Here is a 19950-nt window from a genome sequence, read left to right as displayed (position 1 = left end):
AAACGTGGATGATGGATGGCACATTCAAAGTTTGCCCCAAGCCTTTTTATCAACGATATACTATCCATGGTGAAATCAAGATACTAACATTCCCTTCACGCACTACTCCCTAATAAACACCATGGGCAGATTTACAATCCCCTTGCGCCACCGGAGTGGCGCAGCCTACTAAGTGATATTTACAAGAACTGGTAAAGTCACCCTGCGTGATTTAACCTGTGCTTTTAAATATCACCCCTGTTCAAGCAACACTTTGCACGTTAAGGGCGTGACATGGGTGTTCCCACGCAACAACAATGTCCACTGATGCCTTTCCAGATTTACGAGAAATCGTAAATCTGGAAATGCATCAGAATGCTACGCCACCCTAGGGGTGGCGTAGCAAGGTGCAAGGAGGAGAAATGTTTTAATTTCTCCTTGTTTTTTCCTCTTTCAATACATGCTGCATTCTACAGCGCACATTGGAAGAGGACATCGCCTCAATTGATTGTTTTTGTGCAGGAAGGTGCCCCTTATTGTTGTAAATATGTTGCATCCCTCTGCTTCAAAACTAACGCAGCGCAGCAAAATGACTTGCGGCACTGCGCTGTGTTAGTTTCTTGCAGATCTGCCCCCACATACATAGAGCTCTTAACAATATTAAAACAATACACCAACAACTACTATCCACCCAAAATTATCATTGATTATGAACAATCAATGATTCAATAAATTTTTAAAATATACCCGCACACTGCAATAAAAGGTTGCTATTACCACTTTAACCAAAGTATCTGGAGACACCTACAAAAATCTACTTTAAGTATAGATTACGCCACCAATAGTAACTTTGCCTACCAAATTAAGAAATTAATAGCCCTCGCCTATGTACCAACAGCTGAAGTAGCAAACCATTAGAACTTACTTTTTGAAAGCCCCTTCAATCAAGCAAATGAAACTAAACTAATTCCCTTCGTAGACTACTTTGAAGACACTTGGGTCGGAAGGCCACATAGGTCAGGGTGCCGTAGACAACACAAGTTCCAAATACCCTGGTGGAACAACTACAACAGCACTCTAGCTCCAAAAGCTAAAACCAACAATGCGGTGGAAGGATGGCACAATGCCTTCTAAGCCAAAATTGGAAGAAGCCAACCAACCCTACATAAACTTATAGAAGCTATCAAAAAAGATCAAAACTATCATGAGCTAAGGCTAGAGCAATCACTAACTAAAATAGGCCCTAAACTAAGTAAACAAACAAAAACGTTGTATGAATACCTACAACACAAAACTAGACTCTTTGCAAACACCAAAGGTCTAGAATACCTAGCTAAATATATACTGTAAAGAGAAAACTATGCTAAACACCATAAGCATTTTAAAATTTCCAATCATTTAAACAACATACTTCTACTCTTTTTTTAATTAATAATTATAACTATGACATGTAAAATTTTAAAAAATAACACAAATATATATGACATAATATAATTATTAAAATAAAAAAGAAACAAACAATTCAATGCAACAAGAGACATTTCCTACCTATAATAATACAAAATAACTTAGGGGCTGATTACGATGGCGGTGAAAAAACCATGGCGCCTTTCCATGGCGGGTCAACCACCATGAAAAGGCTGGCTGACACCAGCATTGTGATCGGGCGGGCAGTGCCTGCTAGGTACTGCCACCATATCCCAGGTCAGGTCCGCCTAGCCAGGCAATCGCAACGATTGCCTGTGGCGGAAGCATGGTGGGCACTCTTTGCGCCCGCCACGCTTGTGGCATGATTCCCCCCACCATCCTAATGTGGCGGGAGAAATGGGAGCCAGATGGCGGAGGGACCGCCACCGCCGGCACGGCGGTGGCTGTCTTTCAGCCATTGTAATGAGCCCCTAAATTACTATTCCAACTCCAAAGCCAAATAAATTCAGGGTAAGTGCTGGATAATAAACCATAATGAATTACTATTACCTCTCCAAAACCACCAAAACTCAGGGAAAGTGCTGGATAATAAACCAAATTAAAATACTATTCCAACTCCAAAACCAAATGAACTCGGGGAAAGTGCTGGATAATAAACCAAATTAAATTACTATTCCAACTCCAAAATTAACTAACTTATGGGAAAGTACTGGATAATAAACCAAATTAAATTAGTCCAACTCCAAAACCAAAAAAACTCAGGGAAAGTGCTGGATAATAAACCATAATAAATTACTATTCCAACTCCAAATCCAAATAAACTCTGTCAAAGTGCTGGATAATAAACTATATTAAATGACTATTCCATCTCAAAAGCCAACTAAACTCAGCGAAAGTGCTGGATAATAAATCATAATAAATTACTATTCTAACTGCCAAACAAATAAAGATTTCACTTAAAAAAATGAACACATTTTTTTAACTAAAATATATATATATTTTTCTTAAATTTACATTTCTTTAACAAAATTATAATTTGAACACAATATTTAATACATTTTGTACCAACAATTATTTTAAATAAATATTAAAATTAAACATATTAACAATATAAACAAATATAAACATTACATTCTAAATCATTTTTAAAAACAACTTCACTAAAAATAGAAAACAAAATTAAAAATCTAATTTTAATTTTACAAATATCCCATTTTTTTATTTAATAAAAACATTTTTACCGACATCATTTCTATAATCAAAATAAAATTGAATAAACTAATCATATTTTTCTTTAAATGTATTTTTTTAAATAAATCAGAAAATATATAAAAAAAATACCCCAAAATAATTATATCTTCAAAATGTTCTACATTTTGTAACATTTTTAAATTTAACATTATTAAAAACATTTCAATATTTCAAAAAGTACTTTTAATAAAAATTTAATTTTAAACAACATTAAAAAATTACTCTCTACCCTTATCCCCTATAAACGAAACATCACACTACAAAATTTTCTAAAAAAAAAAACCAAAATTCAAAAAATGTGCAAACAATATATTTAAATTACTGCCCACCCTTGTTCCCTATAAACCCAACATCCAACGTCTCATTTTTATTATTTAAAAAATGTTAAAAAAAATATTTTTAACACAATCCTGACTGCCCTGTACAAACCTAGCAGGGGGTTGAGCACAGGTTAATTTAGGGTTTGCTTGTGACTTTACCCTGATAAGGATTGTGGTTTCTGCTTGAGTAGGGTTTTACTCAACTAGCAACCCAATTTCATACACTGGTGGCAGCTGTGGGATTTGGACTTGTGTGTGTGGATTGCCATATAGTAATCTTGTGTTACACTACCTTCCCATATAAATAATTCAAGATAATTTTGAGTGTTTTTAAATTCTTTATAGTCTTCTGATTGGTTGTTTTTACTTTTTTTCTAAATTTTAGTTCCCTACCTCTTTGTCGTACCATGGAAGTGGAGAGACTCTATGTGGATAACCTCAGCAGGGATGAGCAGCAGAAACTCTGCAAGGAGAGGGGGCTCAGTGCAGAGAAACATACCACAAAACTGGACCTTCAATTAGCCCTCCGTGCCTATGAGGATGTCACTAGGATGCAATCTCATGCTGAGGATCTGAGGAAGAGGATCCTAATATGGAGGATCCTGGAGGAGGGGAATTAGATTTGGCAAAGGAGGATACTTGGCTGTGAGCTGGAGGGCAGGTAGTCAGAAAGGGAGCTCAAACTGCAGTTGGACAAAATATGATTAGAAATAGTGCAGAAGAAGGCAGAGAGGGCCTTGGTAGAAGAGAATGCTGCAGGAGCATGAGAGGAGCCTGAATGAACTAGAGATGAAAGCCAGACAAGTATCAGAATAAAGCAATGATGGAAACTTACCTGCAGTGTTTAAAGGTGACAAGAAGGTCCGCATACCCACAGACCTGGTGCCCAACTGTGTGGTGGGGATGATATTGACAAGTGGATTGCTGCATGTGAGGTAGCCCTGAGGTTAAAGATGACCCAGACATGTCCCTGAGTAAGGTGGAGGAAAGGGTTCACAAGCCCCTTCTGAGAAACAGGAGGGTGGTTCTGGAGGGTGGTGGCTCAGGGTGTCATGTTTCCAACCCCACTGCGTTGAGTGCTTCCAGTCCAGGCACAAGCAGGGGGGCTCTGTCTGTCTAAAGAAACCACCAACTGGTGGAACCTCCTACAGGGATGGCCAATGTGGCCTTAGGGGTAAGTAGTCCCCAGGGGGAGGTTATTAACCATGCCATGATCTCTGAGGGTGGAAGTCGTCCCTTTCACCAGGTGAAAGTGAATGGGATCACTGTCACTGCTCTGAGGGACACCGTGGCTATCTAGACCATGATAGTGGAAAGGCTAGTTTCTCCAGAGCAGTACACAGCCAGATGTGTAGGGTAACTCAGGCCCATGAGCAGGACTTTTCCGCCCTATGTCCCTGGTATCCCTGGAGTAGGGTGGGGAGGTGACCCAGAGAAGGGTCATAGCTAATACCCAGATGCCCATAGACTGCATTCTGGGGAATAAGTTGCCCCCGGTGTCAGGAGAACTGAGAGGGGTGGTTGCCCAGGGCGTCCTGACAGTTCAGTTTTCTGGGGGTACCACTCACAAGCAAAGTGTACGGGAGACCAGTGAAGGGGCAAGGTGAGGGATGACTCAGCCTTGTCCCCTGTCCGGCCTCAGGGTACATATCCTGGGCTGAGTGGCCAGTCTCAGGCTACCACCCCTGAACTGGTGGAAGGAGAGTTGAAGTAGGGCACCTAACACCCAGGGCTGTTGCCCCCACTGTGAGAAACCTGAGAGGTCAGAGAACCCTCGGGAGCCCATAGGCAATTCCTTGCTGAAAGAGAGGCCTACCCAATATCCCGGCTTAGAGCCCCCACCTGGCATATGATGGCCCGGGGATTGGCTCCTGGCACTGTCAGCTGTCAGTGTGTGGCCTCTATTGGTTGCTGTGAATGGATTGGGCAACATCAATTTGTGGCCACGATGGTACTGTCTGCCTACTGGGATGCATCTGTGAGCAAGTTAAGGTTAACTGATGCACAGATGGGGACCACAGAGAGTGTAGACAAAGGGATCGAACTGAATTCAGTAGGAGATAGAACTGGCAATTGCCTGTGCAGTAGAGGGCAATTGTCCACATTCTGTCACCTAAGTAGGGAAGTCCATCAAGGTATTGATTAGTCCCCCCTGGCTTTAGACTGGAGGGGGTAGTGTTGGACCTGACCCTCTCTGCAGGGTCACCACCAATGTTTTTGTCCCTTACCCATCCCATTTTTGCTGATTGCATTTGTGCTAGCCTTAGGACTCTGTGCACATTATCACTGCTAACCAGTGCTAAAGTGCATGTGCTCAATCCTTAAAACATGGTAAAGTTGGATTTTAAATTACAATTTTGTAAATGCCACTTTGGGTATTCCTCCTACACATCCACACGCTTAGGTGTGTCTGGACGGGTCATGAATGCCAGGATGGGAGGGCAGAGCTGGGCAACCAATAGAGGCTACTGACAGCTGTCAGGGCCAGAAACCAGGCTCCACACCATCCAATGCAAGGCAGGATATTGGGCAGGCCTCTCTTTCAGCCTTGTGATGCAGATTTCGATGTCAAGGATGTGTTGAGCAATGTGTTGTGCAAATAAACAAATTGGTACTGAGGGTGATTTGCTCCTATTACGCAGTACTTAAACATGTTAAGAGGAGAGTGGGAGAAGAGAAGAGAAGAGAAGAGGAGAGTGGGAGAAGAGAACATAACAGATCAGAAGAGAACAGAACAGAAGAGAAGAGAGTGATGAGCGGAGAAGTGATGGAGACAGATGGGGTGATGGGAATAGGAAAGAATAGCAGCAGAAAGGAAGAGAACAGGAAAGAAGAGGGATCATGCCCGTCACAGATTAGAAGAGACAGTTCAGTTTTAAGGTAAGAGCTGTACATTTCTGCTTTTGTCCCCTTAAAAAACATTCTACTCACAGGACTCGCAGATGAAAATTGATTGAACAACTAGTCACCAAATGAAACTCCAACCCGTCAACCTCAGAAGCTGTAGTCTTAGCACGGTGGGCAGCTAACGGTTGAAACAGGCTCATGTTTGATGTATGTCCAGTTGCCAACTTGGATTGCACGTCCAATTGTTGTTGCGCTTATTTTAAGTAACTGCACAGCAGTAGTCACTACCCATAACTACAAAAAGCTAAATGGCTCTTTACTATCTCTTTAAAAAAAACATGCCTCCTCCTGGTATTTGTAGATCTCCTGCTTGCTGATGATCACACACTATATTGTAATTGTAACTGTATTTATATAGCGCTTACTACCCCTAATGAGGCGTGGAAGCACATTTCGGTGAGTAGAATGCTATCCAGGAACCCAAAATGGATTAGTGGAGGATTAGTATTGGCAAATATATGTTGCTAGTTTGAGCAGTGGACATGAGAGCGTGTCAGTTGCATTGATTAGGATAAATGATGGCAAGAGGAGGGAAGAGTCTAGAATTTGTTGTTTGGGAGATCATAATAGCGAATGAGGTTTGGGATAAGCCAAAGGAGGGATCTTGGAGGGAAGAGTCTATAAAGGGTTTTTAGGAGGATCATAGTAGTAAAATGAGGTTTGGGATGAGTCAAAGGAGGGCTGGATGAGGGAAGAGTCTAGAAAGTGTTAATTGGGAGATCATAGTAGTAAACTGAGCTTTGGGATGAGTCAAAGGAGGGATAGAGAAGGGAAGAGTATAGAAAGGTTAACTAGAGAGATCACAGTAGTACAATTAAGTTTTGGGATGGATCAGAGAGTAGAGGTAGAGGATATATTGAAAGACAAATAGAATGAGCAGAGTAGTGAACTAGAGAGGAGAGTTGAAGTTTTTTATTACAGTTGGAGTTAAGTAATACATATATAGATACATAACTACATAGAAAATTGCATATGATATGGAAAATAATAAAGAGTTATACATTTGAATTAGATAAAGCCCCATATTTTCATGTATGGGTAAATAGTTTGAAACGTCGACTTTCAAGTGTTGCTGTACATAAAGCTAATTTATTTGTATATTTTTATTATTTTGGGGAGGTTTTATGTTTTTATATATTTATTTGTATATTTCTTTATTATTTTATATTTTCCCCAACATTTTAATTGTGAGGCACATATAGATACAATTGTTAGGATCATATTTACACATTGTGATGGATAAAATAAAAGAAAGGAAAACAGACACCCATAAGCATATAATCAAACAACAAATACAGCTTATCACAAATTCTGATATATAAAATAAAAGAGGCCCATAAGCATATAATTAAATAAGGTATATGTAAAGATGCAGTGGTCTATATACAAACCATGAGTAGCATACATATTTGTATAAAGAGCTGCACATACCTAAATACATATATAATTAAATTAAATTAAACATGCTTACATGCACAGATATACGCTGTACATTTGTTTTTTGAGAATGGAGGTCATGTAGGGAAGAGCCAACTCTTCAGTAGCCTTCTGAAGATATGATAATTTTCTGTGGATCTTATGCTTGGGGATGGTGAGTTCCATAGCTTGGCTGCTTGAACAGAGAAATATGCACCCCCCATGGGTTTTTTCTTGTATGCTGGGGTTTTGAGGCAAGTTGCAAATCTAGAGCAGAGGGTTTTTTGTTGTATGTTTTCAGTGATTTTATTCCTGGTGAAATGTTGTCCTGGTCCATGTATTGCTTAGTCGGTGATACAAAGCAACTTGAAGGTGGCTCTTCTAGTAACCGGAAACCAATGTAGGGCCTTTTAGGCAGGAGAGATGTGAGCTTGTGGCTTTACATGTAGAGTAGTCTGGCAACAGATTTCTGAATTTGTTGTGGTCTTTTCATTGTTGATAAAGATGATCCATGATGAAACGAAGTTTGCACAGTACAATAGAGATAATAGCTTGGACTTTATGTGGAATTCCTAGGTGGGGGAAGATGCGTAGCAGGGTTTTCATAGTAATGAAGCTTAATCTTGCTAACTAAAACTCTTGGGCATTCATTGATAGTTTGAAGTTCATGATCATTCCAAGGTTTCTTACTTCCTTGGATACTTTAGGAGGTGGTCCAACATTTTCAGGACAGGAGCAGAGTGGGTCATCATTTTTACAGTGACCACTTGTGAGTATTTCAGTCTTGGAAGCATTCAATTTGGTTCCATGCCGTCCACTGATCAACAACTTGGATGCAACTGAAGATTTTCTTTTTTGAGTTTCTAATTTCTTTGGGGCTTTCCAGTTTAAGGAGTGTTTGTGTATCATCTGCATAATTGTAGCATGTGAGCTGAAATTAATTGAGCATTGCTGCAAATGACTTTGTTTAGATGCTGAAAAGTAGTGATGAGATGATAGAGCCCTGAGGGAACCCTACTATTGTGAAGTACAATTTGGATGAGAAAGGGGGAGTGTGGATGAATGACGTTTATTCTGTTTTGAAGATAGGATGTGATCCAGTCAAGAGCAGTCCCCTCTTTGCTGGCTTTGTAGAGTCTTTGGATTAGAGTGTCTTGATCAACTATGTTGAAGGGAACTAAAAAGTCCTAAAGAAGTAGTGCAGCAATCGCGTTCTTGTGTACTGTGGGTTTAAGGTCATCCCAGATGGCGATGAGGGAAGATTCTGTAACTCTTTCTGGACGGAATCCTGTTTGGAAGTCAGAAAGTATGGAGTTATCTTCAATGACTGTGACATCTGGTTGAATGCTGCTCTTTCTATCAATTTGCCAAGAAATGGTCCATTTGTAATTGGTCTGTAGTTGTTTGGGTCATATGAGTCCAGATTTGTTTTCTTTAATAATATGCATATGTATGCCTTTTTAACGTCTTCGGGAAAGACTACTATAGTTAAAGAATTATTGATGATTGCTCTGACTAGTGTGGCAGCAGAGGAAGTTAAAAGAATGTTCTTGAAGACTTGTGGTGGACAAGGGTCAGAAGAGCAGCTGGATGGCCTGTTAGCTTTGATAAAATCCATAAATTCACTTTCTGTCTGATAATTCTTGAAGGAATGTAGAGGCTGGGTTAGCCTACTCTTGGAGGGGTTTGTTGGGAATGGATTGGTACTAGTGTTTTTCCTTTGTTTTAAAAGTCCAACGTGTGTGCTTTGGTTGTGTAATGATTTACTAGTTTGTCAGTAAATTCTTGAGAAATGGGATGAATTTCTCCTGTCCATTTAGGTATTTGAAATTCAGTGAGAATTTTATACAATTCTTTATTTGTACATTTAGCATTTTGAATTCTGTTTCAATTTTGCAATTTGTTTTAGCTTTTTTGATTGTTTACATGTATAATATGTTTGTGTGTGTGAAGTTTGTCTTGATTGCTATTTGTTTTGAACCAGGTGTGTTACAGCTTTGCAATTTGTCATTTTATTTTATTTCGTTCTGCATTCATCCAAGGTGCTTGCTTTCTTCTGTTCTATTTTGTTGTTTTTAGTGATATTAGGATACCAAAAGGTTCCTGCGCTCTTTAGTTTTTTTCCACATATTTGATTTACACAAAGGCGTGTGTCAAGCCTCATAGGGTAATTGATTAGCATTTCATGACTAGATGCTTTTTAATTATCTTTAGATCCATAGCACAGATTAATCTGAGGGTTTAATTAAATCAGAATAAGTGTCCAAGACAGCTGCTACCCCATGCAGGATCTGCCTAGGATTCAAACAACCAAACTGGCTGGTACTACAGAAACATTTCTGTGGCGACAGGAATCTTCACGATGCAGGGGCTTGCGATGTATCCATTATTGCTTAAGAATGTTCAAGCTTTCTTTACATGCACAAAATCATTACTCCATAGGCAGCAGAACTGAAGGTAAGGCTGACCGAAGAGGATGAGGTAGAGATAGTCAATGTTGAGGTGGAGAGAGAGGAGGTTGAGGTAGAAAGAGAGGCTGATGAAGCAGAGATAGCGAGGAGGAACATAGGGATATGAGAGGGAATAAGGTGAGGCAAAAAGAGGGGATAGTGGTGAAGAAAGTGTGCATGTGGTGGAGTGAAGAGAAGATGTGAGTGAGGAAGAGAGTGAGAGAAAGGCATGAAAGAGAGTGAAGGGTAATGCATGAGAGAAGAATGAGGTGGGGACCGAAGCATGAGGTAGAACTGGAGGCACAGTGATAAGAAGGAGAGGTGAAGCAAGAGGCAGCGAAAGAGAGAGGTGATGGTGAAAGAGGAGGGCGAGGCAAAGAATTATGAATGTGTGGTGAAGAGGGTGAGGCTGCACAGGGTGAGAAGAGCAGGTAGAAGGTGGAGCAGAGGAGGATGTGGTGGAGAGAAAGGCAGGTGAGGTGTACAGAAAGTAGAGAGATAAGGGTGAGGCAGAGAGAAAGGAAGATGAGGCAGAGAGAGCAAAACTAGAAACACGACTCTAGCAGTACTTCGAGTATGCAGCTCATACCCCAACAAGACCACCCAGAATTCCCAGACCAGCTATTCGACACCTGGGAGAAGCTAGGCAAATTCCTTCATCTTCATGGCCCACCCAGAATCCGAACCCTGAAGAAGGGTTGTGGCACTTATCATTCTCTTCCAGGCATAAAGATAGTAAAACATAGTGCACACTTGCCTCTTCCGAAATGGTTTCAGTCATAATTATAGTCCACGGTTGACTCCCATTTTGAGGCACCTTCTGGCAAATCGTCTGTCTAAACTTTTCTGTCCAAGTTCTGATTTCCTAGAAGGAAGAATATAGATCTCTTGTATTTATTATTTTCATATATCGTAAGCATCACTAGACTGTACCTTGAAAGTGCCCAGGGGAGGTGTGGTAATCATGGACAACAGACAGAAGCCTTGAACTCAGTCATGTTTACTTGCCTGTACGAAGTTGTGCATTTGCAATGTGCAGCTTTTGCCTAATATGGATCACTGGAAAAAAATCGGGTGGTCTAACTCAGCTTAACCAAATCCCTTGTATCTAAATAGAAACAGCTGAAGGTGATACTGGGGAGTTGACCTTGGGTTTTTGAGCAGGAGATAGAAATTTGCAAAACTATACCTCCACTGCAAAGGACTGACAAACTGAATCTGCCCCACTCTACCACCATTTGACAGGCACTGTCCTGTCAGGAAACCTTGCAAATTACAAACAGTCTGGAAGCGTTTCTGTTGCTGCACTAGTCAGTTAGAGAAATTACAACTCTGAAGCGTTAGTAAGTAATTCCCACCGTGCACAGCAACAGAGTAGTAGTCAAATTGTGAATTGCAAGTGATGCGGGAAAATGGCAATCAAGGTGTTTCTCAGCAGGAAATTGCACAACTAAAAGCTGATGGAATTTGCAAGTGGGAAATCATCTATAAATCAAGAGTTAGAGTTACTGAGAGAATCGGGTGGAGGAACATCAATCTGTTTATTAATTTTCTACTTCTCAGGAGGTGCTCAGTGTGCAGCTCAGAATACCACAGTATTCCTGCTTCTGGATTTAGTGATGACCATAGGACTGGTAATTTTGTGTGTAGGAATTTCACATTGGAGTTTACGTACCACATTAAACGAGGGTCTAAATATTAATTTAGAAGATAAACCCCTTTAGATTTGATAAATCATGACCCAATTCTTACAGGTTTTAAGGCATGCTAATCTATATAGCTCATAACAGCATAGCCTGCCAGCTCTTTCTTTGCTAACGCCATGTCAGTAAGTAAAGTTTGTTGAAGTACATTATTGTTGATAGGTTTTATTTTTACCAATGCTTGATAGTATACAAAAGCTTTATCTAATAGCCAAAGGTAGAGAAGCGGGTGATAGCAAAAATTTTAATGGATATCGTAAGGGTTGTGTTAAAGATGGAATGGTACTAATGTTAATGGTCCTAGCTAAGCTGAAGGTAGTGGTAATGGTTTTTGATATTAATGGTGGTAGTTTGTGGTAATAGTCAGGATAATGGGGAAGATAACTGTGGTGGTAATAACTGCAGGAGTGATGGCAATGATGGATGTGGTAAAGGTGGCAGTGGTAAAGATGATGTAAATGTAGAGGTAGTAATGGTGCATGTGGTAATGGGGGAGTAAGTGTGGCACTGTTAATTGTTTTGCTGGCGGTAATGGTGGTGTTCGCAATGGTGTTGATATTAATAGGTATGGCAATAGTAGTGGGGACTATAAAAGCATAAAAGCAGTAATGATGCTAGTGGTAATGGTGGGGGGGAGGGTGAGGATGGTGGTGGCCATAGTGCTGTGATAAGGGTGTTGTAATTGAGATGGCAGTGATGTGGGTAGTAATAGGGAGTAACAGTGGCCATGGTAGTGGTGATGGTGGCCAGGGTTTTGGTGGTGGTGGTAAGAGTGGCAGAAATGATTTTGATGTAGAAACTGGGGTGGTGGTGTTAATGCGGGTGGCCATGTTGCTAACGTTGGTGCTGGTGGTGGTAATGGTGGTAATAATTGTTTTGCTGCTACCAGTGGTTCTGGTGATGATTGTGGTGCTGGTAATGGGGAATGTAAAAGTAGTAGTGTGACAACAGTTCTGGTGCTATGGGTAAGGGTTGTGTTTGGGAGAAGTTTATGTGATGGTGATGTTAATGGTAGTGATGGATGAACTGGTACTGTTGTTGTAATGAAACTAGTGGTGGTGTGGTGGGTGACATGGAGAGGGTAAAGGTGATTGTGATAATTTCTTTTATGGCAGTGATGATGGGCAACATATAGTGGTACTGGTAATTTGACAATGTTAATGGTGGTGGTTATAGTGGTAATGATTGTATTAGTGGTAATGAATATAGTGGTAGAGGTGTAATCAGGCTGGGAGTGGTCATAATAATTTTGTTCATGGAAATTGGGGCAACAGTGGTACTGGGCATGGTAATGGGGTAGTGGTAATGGTGTTGGGGTAATGGTGGTTGTAATGGTGGTACTGGTGTTGGTGGTAATGTTGGAAGTTTCAAAGTATGCAGTAATAATGGTTTTAATAGCACTGGTAGTGGTTATTGTGATGGTGGAAATAGTGGCCTTATACGGGTGACAGTGGTGGAGGTAATGGTGGTAAAATAAAGGGCCAGTGGTGGGGGGTAGTGGAAATTTCAGTAGTTGTGGATTGATGGTAGGAGAGATGGTAATGGTGCAACATGGTAGTGATGTGTGATATTGGTAGTAGTACTGGTAGTTATGTTGCTAGGGAGGTTGGTGGTTTTAGTGGTACAAACAATTATGACGCTAATGGTGGTGGCCTTCGTACCAAAAATGGTGATGACAGTGGTGGGGGTGCTAATGGTAGTGGTGTGGTAAATGTGTAGATGATAATGATGTTGATGAAAATGGAATAGGTGGTGGTGGTGGTGATAAAGGTGCTAGTGTCTGTAATGGCAATGGCAGTTACGAGAGGTTGTGGTGGTGTTGGCAATGCTGGCAGCGCTGGTATAGGCAGTGGTGATAGAAGGATGGTGGTAAAAGTTGTGGTGGAAATAATGATTGGGTTAATTATGGTTGTGATATTGGTGGGGATGGTTAATGCTGGAGATAATGCTATGCATAATGGGATGAATGGTGTGAGAGTAGTTGTGGTACTGGTGGTGGTATCTGTGGTGGTTATAGTGATGCTGGTGTTGGTAATAGCAGTAATGGCGCTAATAACTGAAATGGTTATGCAATGATAGTGATAATTGATTGCAGTGGTGGTAATAGTTTTGTTAGTGGAAATGATGGTGACAGGGGTGGTACTAATGAGGCAGGTGTAATGGTTGTGCTGGTAATTATCGGCAGTGGATAAAATGCTGTACGCAATGACGATTCTGGCAATGGTATTAACAGTGGTCGTAGTACTGGTGGCAACTGTGATGGTGATATTGATGGCAGCATCAATTTAAGTAGCAGTGGTGGCAGTGGCCGTGGTGAGAGTAATTCTGGTAGTTTGATTATTGTTGTTTTAGGAATAGTGATAGTAGCGGTGTTGTGACTGTGTTGGTGGTTGTGGTTGGAATTGTGGTAGTAATAACATTGAATTAATAGTAGTGGTAGCATAGGTGGTGGTAAGTGTATTGGTGATAATTGTCATGATAATGGTTGTGATGGTGGAGCGAATAGTAAAGGGTCAAAGGAGCAATTGTGGTGATGGTAATGGTCGTGGTGGTGTTGGTGATTCAATTCTTGTATTAATAAGGATGATAATGGATGGCTGTGGTGCTAATGGTAGAGGGGTTAAAGTGGTTTTGATGGTGGCAATTGTGATGGTCAAAATGGCACTGGCATTGGTGGAAGTGGAAGTAGTAGGAATGGTAGGAACGGTGGTGGCGTTAATGGTGGTTGTTGTAACTAGATTAGGAACTGAGGGTGGTGGTAAAAATAGTGGCAGTGGTAATAGTTTCATTGTTTGTTTGATGGTGGTGTTGGTAATGTTGATAGAAATCATTTTAATGGTGGAAATGGCACTAGTGGTAATAATGTTGGTAATAGTGACTGTGATTGCAATTATTACAGCAGCAGTGGTGATAAAGTTAGCAATATTGGTGATGTTGATATTGTTGAGAATGGTGATGGTGGCAGTGACAATGGTGGTGTTAATTTTGGCAGTGGTGAAAATGGTTGTAGTAGTAACATTGGTTCTATAATGTGCTGGTGGAAGGAATGATAGTGGTAGTGAGTCTGCTAGTGATAGGCATAGTGTTGTAATGACTGTGGTGATAGGGTTTATGGCAATATTCGGGGTTGCATTTATCAGTATTTATGTTAACAATGATAGTGGTATTAGTAGTGATGGTGGTGGTGGTAATAATGGTGATTCTAATGGTATGGCAGTGGTGATGGTAATGGGGTATTAGTGATAATGTGGTAATAGTGGTGCTACTGATTGTAGTGATGGTGATAACTGCTGTAATAGTGTTTGTCATGGCAATGGTGTTCATAGTGATGTCTGTGTTGGGATTGGTAATTGTCACAATCAAAATGATGGTGGTTGTAGTAGCAATGGACTGCTAGTGGTAATGGTGGTGTGGGTAGTAGTGGTAAAGATGAGATTGGTGGTAGTAATGGCAATGATGGTTGAAATGGCTTTTGTGATAAGGAGGATGTGGTGGTGATTATAGTGATAATGGTGATGATAGAGATAATGGCGGTAGTTGTGGTGGCAACATTAGTTGTCATGGCAGTGGTAATGGTGGTAGTTATAATGGTGTAGAAGTAAGGGAGGGGTGCTATTTGTAATGGTGGTAGCAGTGATGTTGACAGTAGCTTATTGATGGTGGCAATGGTGTTGTCGGTGGTAATGACGTTGTTGGTAATGTTAAGTATGGTGTAAGTGGAGATAATGGGACTCTGGGAGTAATGCTGCTGATTATAGGAGTGGTAAAAATAGTGCATATGCTAGTCGGAGTGATAATGCTAGTATTGGAGAGGGTAATGGTGATGCGGTTAATGAGGTGGTGATAATGGTGGAGGTAAATGAGGTGTTGATGAAATGGTGATGTAGCAGTGATGCTGGTGGTGGTTAAGATTTTGGTCATAAGAATGTGGTGACAGATGGTGGTAAGGGTGTTGGAGGTGGTGAGGATAATGGTGTTGCGGTAATGATGATGCAATATTGGTGGTAGTGATAAGAGTGCTTGTGATGCTAATAGTGGTATTGTTGATGGTACTGTTGAAAGAGGTGGATTGTAATGGCAATCATGACAAGTATTCTGGTAATGGAGATGCAGTTCAGCGTTGGTTGGTTGTAGTGGTATTAGTGGAGGTTGGAATAGTACTGGCCATGTGGCAATGGGAATATTAAGTAGTACACATTGTTATAATGGGAATCCTGGTGGTACTGATGGTAGCAGTGGTGGTGGCAGTTGCAGTAAGTGAAGTTGTGGCAGTAAGGGTGGTGTTTGTGATGACTGTGATGGTACTGCTGATGGTGTTATTGGTTATAATAAAGCTGTGACAGAGTTTAAAGTGATGGACACAGTAGTGGGAAAATGGTAATGGTGGGGGAAATGGCAATAATGGTAGTGGTAATAATGGATGTGGTTGTAATAGTGGGTGGGTACAGTGCTGGAGATGTTGGTAACAGTGCTAGCAGTGGTAATGGTCTGATGGTACTTACTGTGATAGTCATAATATTGGCAGACGTCACCATGGTAATGTAAGTGGTGAAAGTGGTAATGTTAGATGTGGTATAAATATTTATGACAGTTGTGATGGTGTAGTGGTGGCCGTATAGTCTTTTTCGTCATGTTAATTTGAATTTGACAGAATATGTTTTGCTTAAGAAAATAGAAAATGTAACTCAAGTACACTGGAATATGAGGAAATAAAGGTGTTTATTTGTAAAATAGAGCTGCATGTGGAAACTAGGCATACACTTGTATTCTGCTCTGCAAGGTGACTTGACCATTGTCATTGACATGTATTTAAAAGCATTGAGATGCTGGGACAGTCCTCTGAAAACCAGGACTGTCCAGGGATATCCGTAATGATGTTAATGTTCTAGTAGTGACTCTAGTGGTGGGAATAGGGGTGATAGTAGCAATGGTGGAGATGGTGCTACTAGTGGTGTAGTAATGGGTATGGTTATGGTGGTGCTATGGTGATACTGGTGGTGCTGGTGGTAGTGTTGGTAATGGTAATGGTAAGGGTAGGGATACAAATTGTTGTAGTCATTGTGGTGATGGTAATGTTAATGGTGGAGGCCGCAATACTCATTGGTTTAAAGGTAAAGGTGGTGGTAGTAAAAATTGTGGTAGTGTTGGTGATATTAGTGTCTTTTGCCAAGATTTCAAAAGATAATGCATTTGCACTGTGTAACCTTTTGATACATATTTCCTAAACAGGGTAGCCACCAAGCTTTTAAATTTAAAAGCTATGTGTGCAGCACTGAAATTCAATGAGTAGCCCGGCAACCATGCTAAAGGAGCTGAGAGGTGTGAATGGGCAGGGCATAATCCAGGAGCAGGAGTGAAAAGGAGGAGGGACAGAGTAGCAAAGTGTTTCAATGAATGACAAGAACTACTTTGCTTCTTAGTGCCCATCTCTTCAAGATATAGAAACAGGCAGTAACAGGAAAAATGCTCTCACGCTCCCCAAACACTTAATGGCTGTAGGGGGCAGATCCCGTCTTCAGCTATATGTGGGCTGCCAGGGTGTCTGAACCAAAGCATCAACAATAATTGGCAAAGCATTTAGCCCTCGAATATGCAAGAGCTATTGGCTTTGTCAATGTATTGTAGCCATGTTGTACATATCTTTTTTACTAGGTATGGGATTTTTCTCTGCCTTCACAATAAAAAGCCAAAACACATTTTCAGGAACGAATGACAATAACATCTTGTCATCAAACGTGATCCAACAAGGAATTGAAATACACATTTCATCAGTGGCGGTACACACAATGAAGGGGTGGTGGAGTGGGTGCAGGGGGCACGGGGGAGACCGGGAGGAGGAGCATGCCGGGATGTTTAAAGATTAAAAAAACACTTACCTGGAGCTGCTTCCTCCTCCCGCGTCATGTCGTGCCTCCGTTTTCTCTTCCTGGTCCCAGGCTCCCAGCATGCACTGGGTTAGACTCCCTGTGCATCATGCTATGAGAGCAGCGCAGGAATTGGTCTAAGCGGGCTAAAAAGATGCTCCCCTCAGACCAGGCAGTCTGTGGGGTTTCTTCATCTCGGCAGTTCAATGCAGCCAGGCTTGAGAAACCTAAGTGCGCATGTGTATTTGGCCAGCCTGAGACGGCTGGCCAAACACATATGTGCAATTAGAGAGTGCTCATAGCACTCCTCCTCACCGCTAGCATGCATCGGTCCGCCCCTCATCTCCCTGAACGCGCTGGCTCAGAGCCGGCAAATGAAAATGAAAAAGAAAATTCTTTAGGTAATCGTTTTAATCTTCACCTGCTTGGTCGGAGCCAGTGAGGCGACGCTCCTCTGCCATTGCGGAGAAGCCGCCCCAGACATTTATGAATCTTTTTTTTTTTTAAAGGGGCAGTAGATGTGAGCCAAATACTGATGTTGCAGAATCATGACTGTGATGTCTTAAACTTACAAATACATAAATGAGAAAAAAAACACACACATTTAATGATCTTAACTCCAGAGTTGAAGTTTCCCCATTAGCCCCACAAGAAGACAGCGCCAAAAAAGACATGCACAGCAAGAAGGGCAGCACTACCTGCATTTTTGTAGCATGTTGAAATCCGTTGGAATGACTTTTGGGTGCTTTTTTTCTGGCAGGATGGGCAGGGTTGGGTTGCTGATGGGCAAGCAACAATGGCAGGGGGTGGGCAGACCAGGCAGGCAAAAATGCAGGAGGGGCAGGGCAAGAAACAATAAGAGAGGAGGAGGGAGAAAGGGGGTGCAAGTAAATGGAAACAAGTACCTCTGAAAGCAGCGAGCAGTGGAAGGACATTGGGCAAGGGAAGTAGTACCTGGGTCATACTTTGGTGTAGGGACAAATAATACAAGAAGAGGTAGTGAAGCCAGCACTCATTGACCAAAGAGATGAAAAGAAATAAGAGTGACAATGAAGCCAACCAATGGTAAGGAATGTGTGGCTCTAAGCACCTTATAAGTTAAAAAAAGAATGTCTTGCAAACAATAGAAAATTCACTGTCTCAGGTGGAACATAAAATATAAGACATTGTGGAAATAGAGGGGGCAAACTGTCAAAGAGGTGAAGGTGCTCACTAAACATACCAAAGGGCATAAAATAGTTGACAGTGCCCCAAAACATTTAGGCATGCTAGAGAGAAGGCAGGAGAGTGGTTAAATAGGGGGCAGGAGTATTTCCTGCCTGGGAGGAAACAACCTTTACCATGAAGCCCTTTTATTGCCAGACCTTTACCACGCAAGTAAGTATCACACAGGTAAGTATTTGTACCTTTACCACATACAGAAGTATTTTTTTTTATATCATACTTTTTATGTTATTTAAAAAAATGATTTTAGGGTTTATGGGTGGGTCGAGATAAAGGGAGGTATGAGTGATTTTAGGATTCTTGGATGGGTAGAGGTAAAGGGATGTAATGTTGATTTAAGGGCTCAGGACGGGTAGAATTAAAGGGAGGTAAGGGGTGATTTTAGGGTTTGTGTAGGTAATGGTAAGCATAGGTAACACTCAAATTAAAGCGCGCTTGGGTAGAGGTAAAATTTTGGAGTTCAAGAGTGGGTGCATGTGAAGGAAGGTAAGGGTGATTTTAGGGTTTAGGGATGGGTAGAGGTAAAGGGAGGTAAGGGTAATTTTAGGGAAATGGCGTAGGTAGAGGTAAAGGGGAGAAAGAGTGAAATTAGGGTTCAGGGATGGTAGAGGTAAAGGAATCTGAAGGTGATTTTTAGGGTTATGGGGTAAATATAAAGGGAGGTAATAGTGATTTTATGATTCAGGGATAGATAGATGAAAAAGTGATTTTGTTTTGTTTGGGGTTGGTAGAGGTAAAGGGAGGTAAGGGTAATTCTAGGGTTCTGTTGTCGATAGGTGAAACGGGAGGTAAGTGTGATTTAAGGTTTGGGGTGGGTAGTAAAGGAAGTTAGGGAGTGATTTTAGTGTTTACAGTGGGTATAGGTAAATGGATATAAGGGTGAATTTGAGGGTTCGGAGGGTAGAGGTAACAGGAGGTAGGGGTGATTTAAGGTTTATGAGGTGGGTAGAGGTAAAGGAAGGGAAAGGTGATTTTAGAGTTCAGGGTAGGTAGTGGTACATGGAGGTAAGGGTGTTTTTTGTATTCGGGGTGGGTAGAGGTAAAGGAAGGAGAAGGTGGTTTTAGAGTTTATGGTTGGGTACAGGTAAAGGTAGGTAAGAGTAATTTCAAAACATGGCATGTTTTATGATGATAAAACATCCTCTAAATTATAAAACTGGTAACCAGCAAATAAGTTAATGTGACACAGCGGGAAACATTAATTCAGAAAAACACATATTGTATTGCAAAAGTCTTAAATGAAGGGAGTATATTTAAAGCCTCATCATCAATTAAAATGACAAATAGCCAAAAAATGTATGTTTTGGACATTGGTCACAAGCTACAGGTTTTAGTACTGCTAGTTGTTTGCATTTTTGGGAAATACGGAGAAGCACGAGCTTTAACTCTGATGGTTTCAAGTTGTATT

At 41.1% G+C, this 19950-nt stretch overlaps 1 protein-coding gene across 1 annotated transcript in view; it reads right to left on the bottom strand.

Moving 5' to 3' along the window:
* Positions 1–19950, bottom strand: part of LOC146856937 (uncharacterized) — a 285286-nt gene that overhangs the window by 23081 nt on the left and 242255 nt on the right. Inside the window, exon 8 of the mRNA XM_085647397.1 lies at positions 10509–10616. Coding sequence (XP_085503523.1) covers positions 10509–10616 — 108 coding nt within the window. The remainder of the gene's footprint in view (positions 1–10508; positions 10617–19950) is intronic.

Source organism: Triturus cristatus, chromosome 3_2 (genome assembly GCF_964204655.1).
Source record: "Triturus cristatus chromosome 3_2, aTriCri1.1, whole genome shotgun sequence".
NCBI lineage: Eukaryota > Metazoa > Chordata > Amphibia > Caudata > Salamandridae > Triturus > Triturus cristatus.
This window is presented reverse-complemented; position numbering and strand designations above follow the sequence as displayed.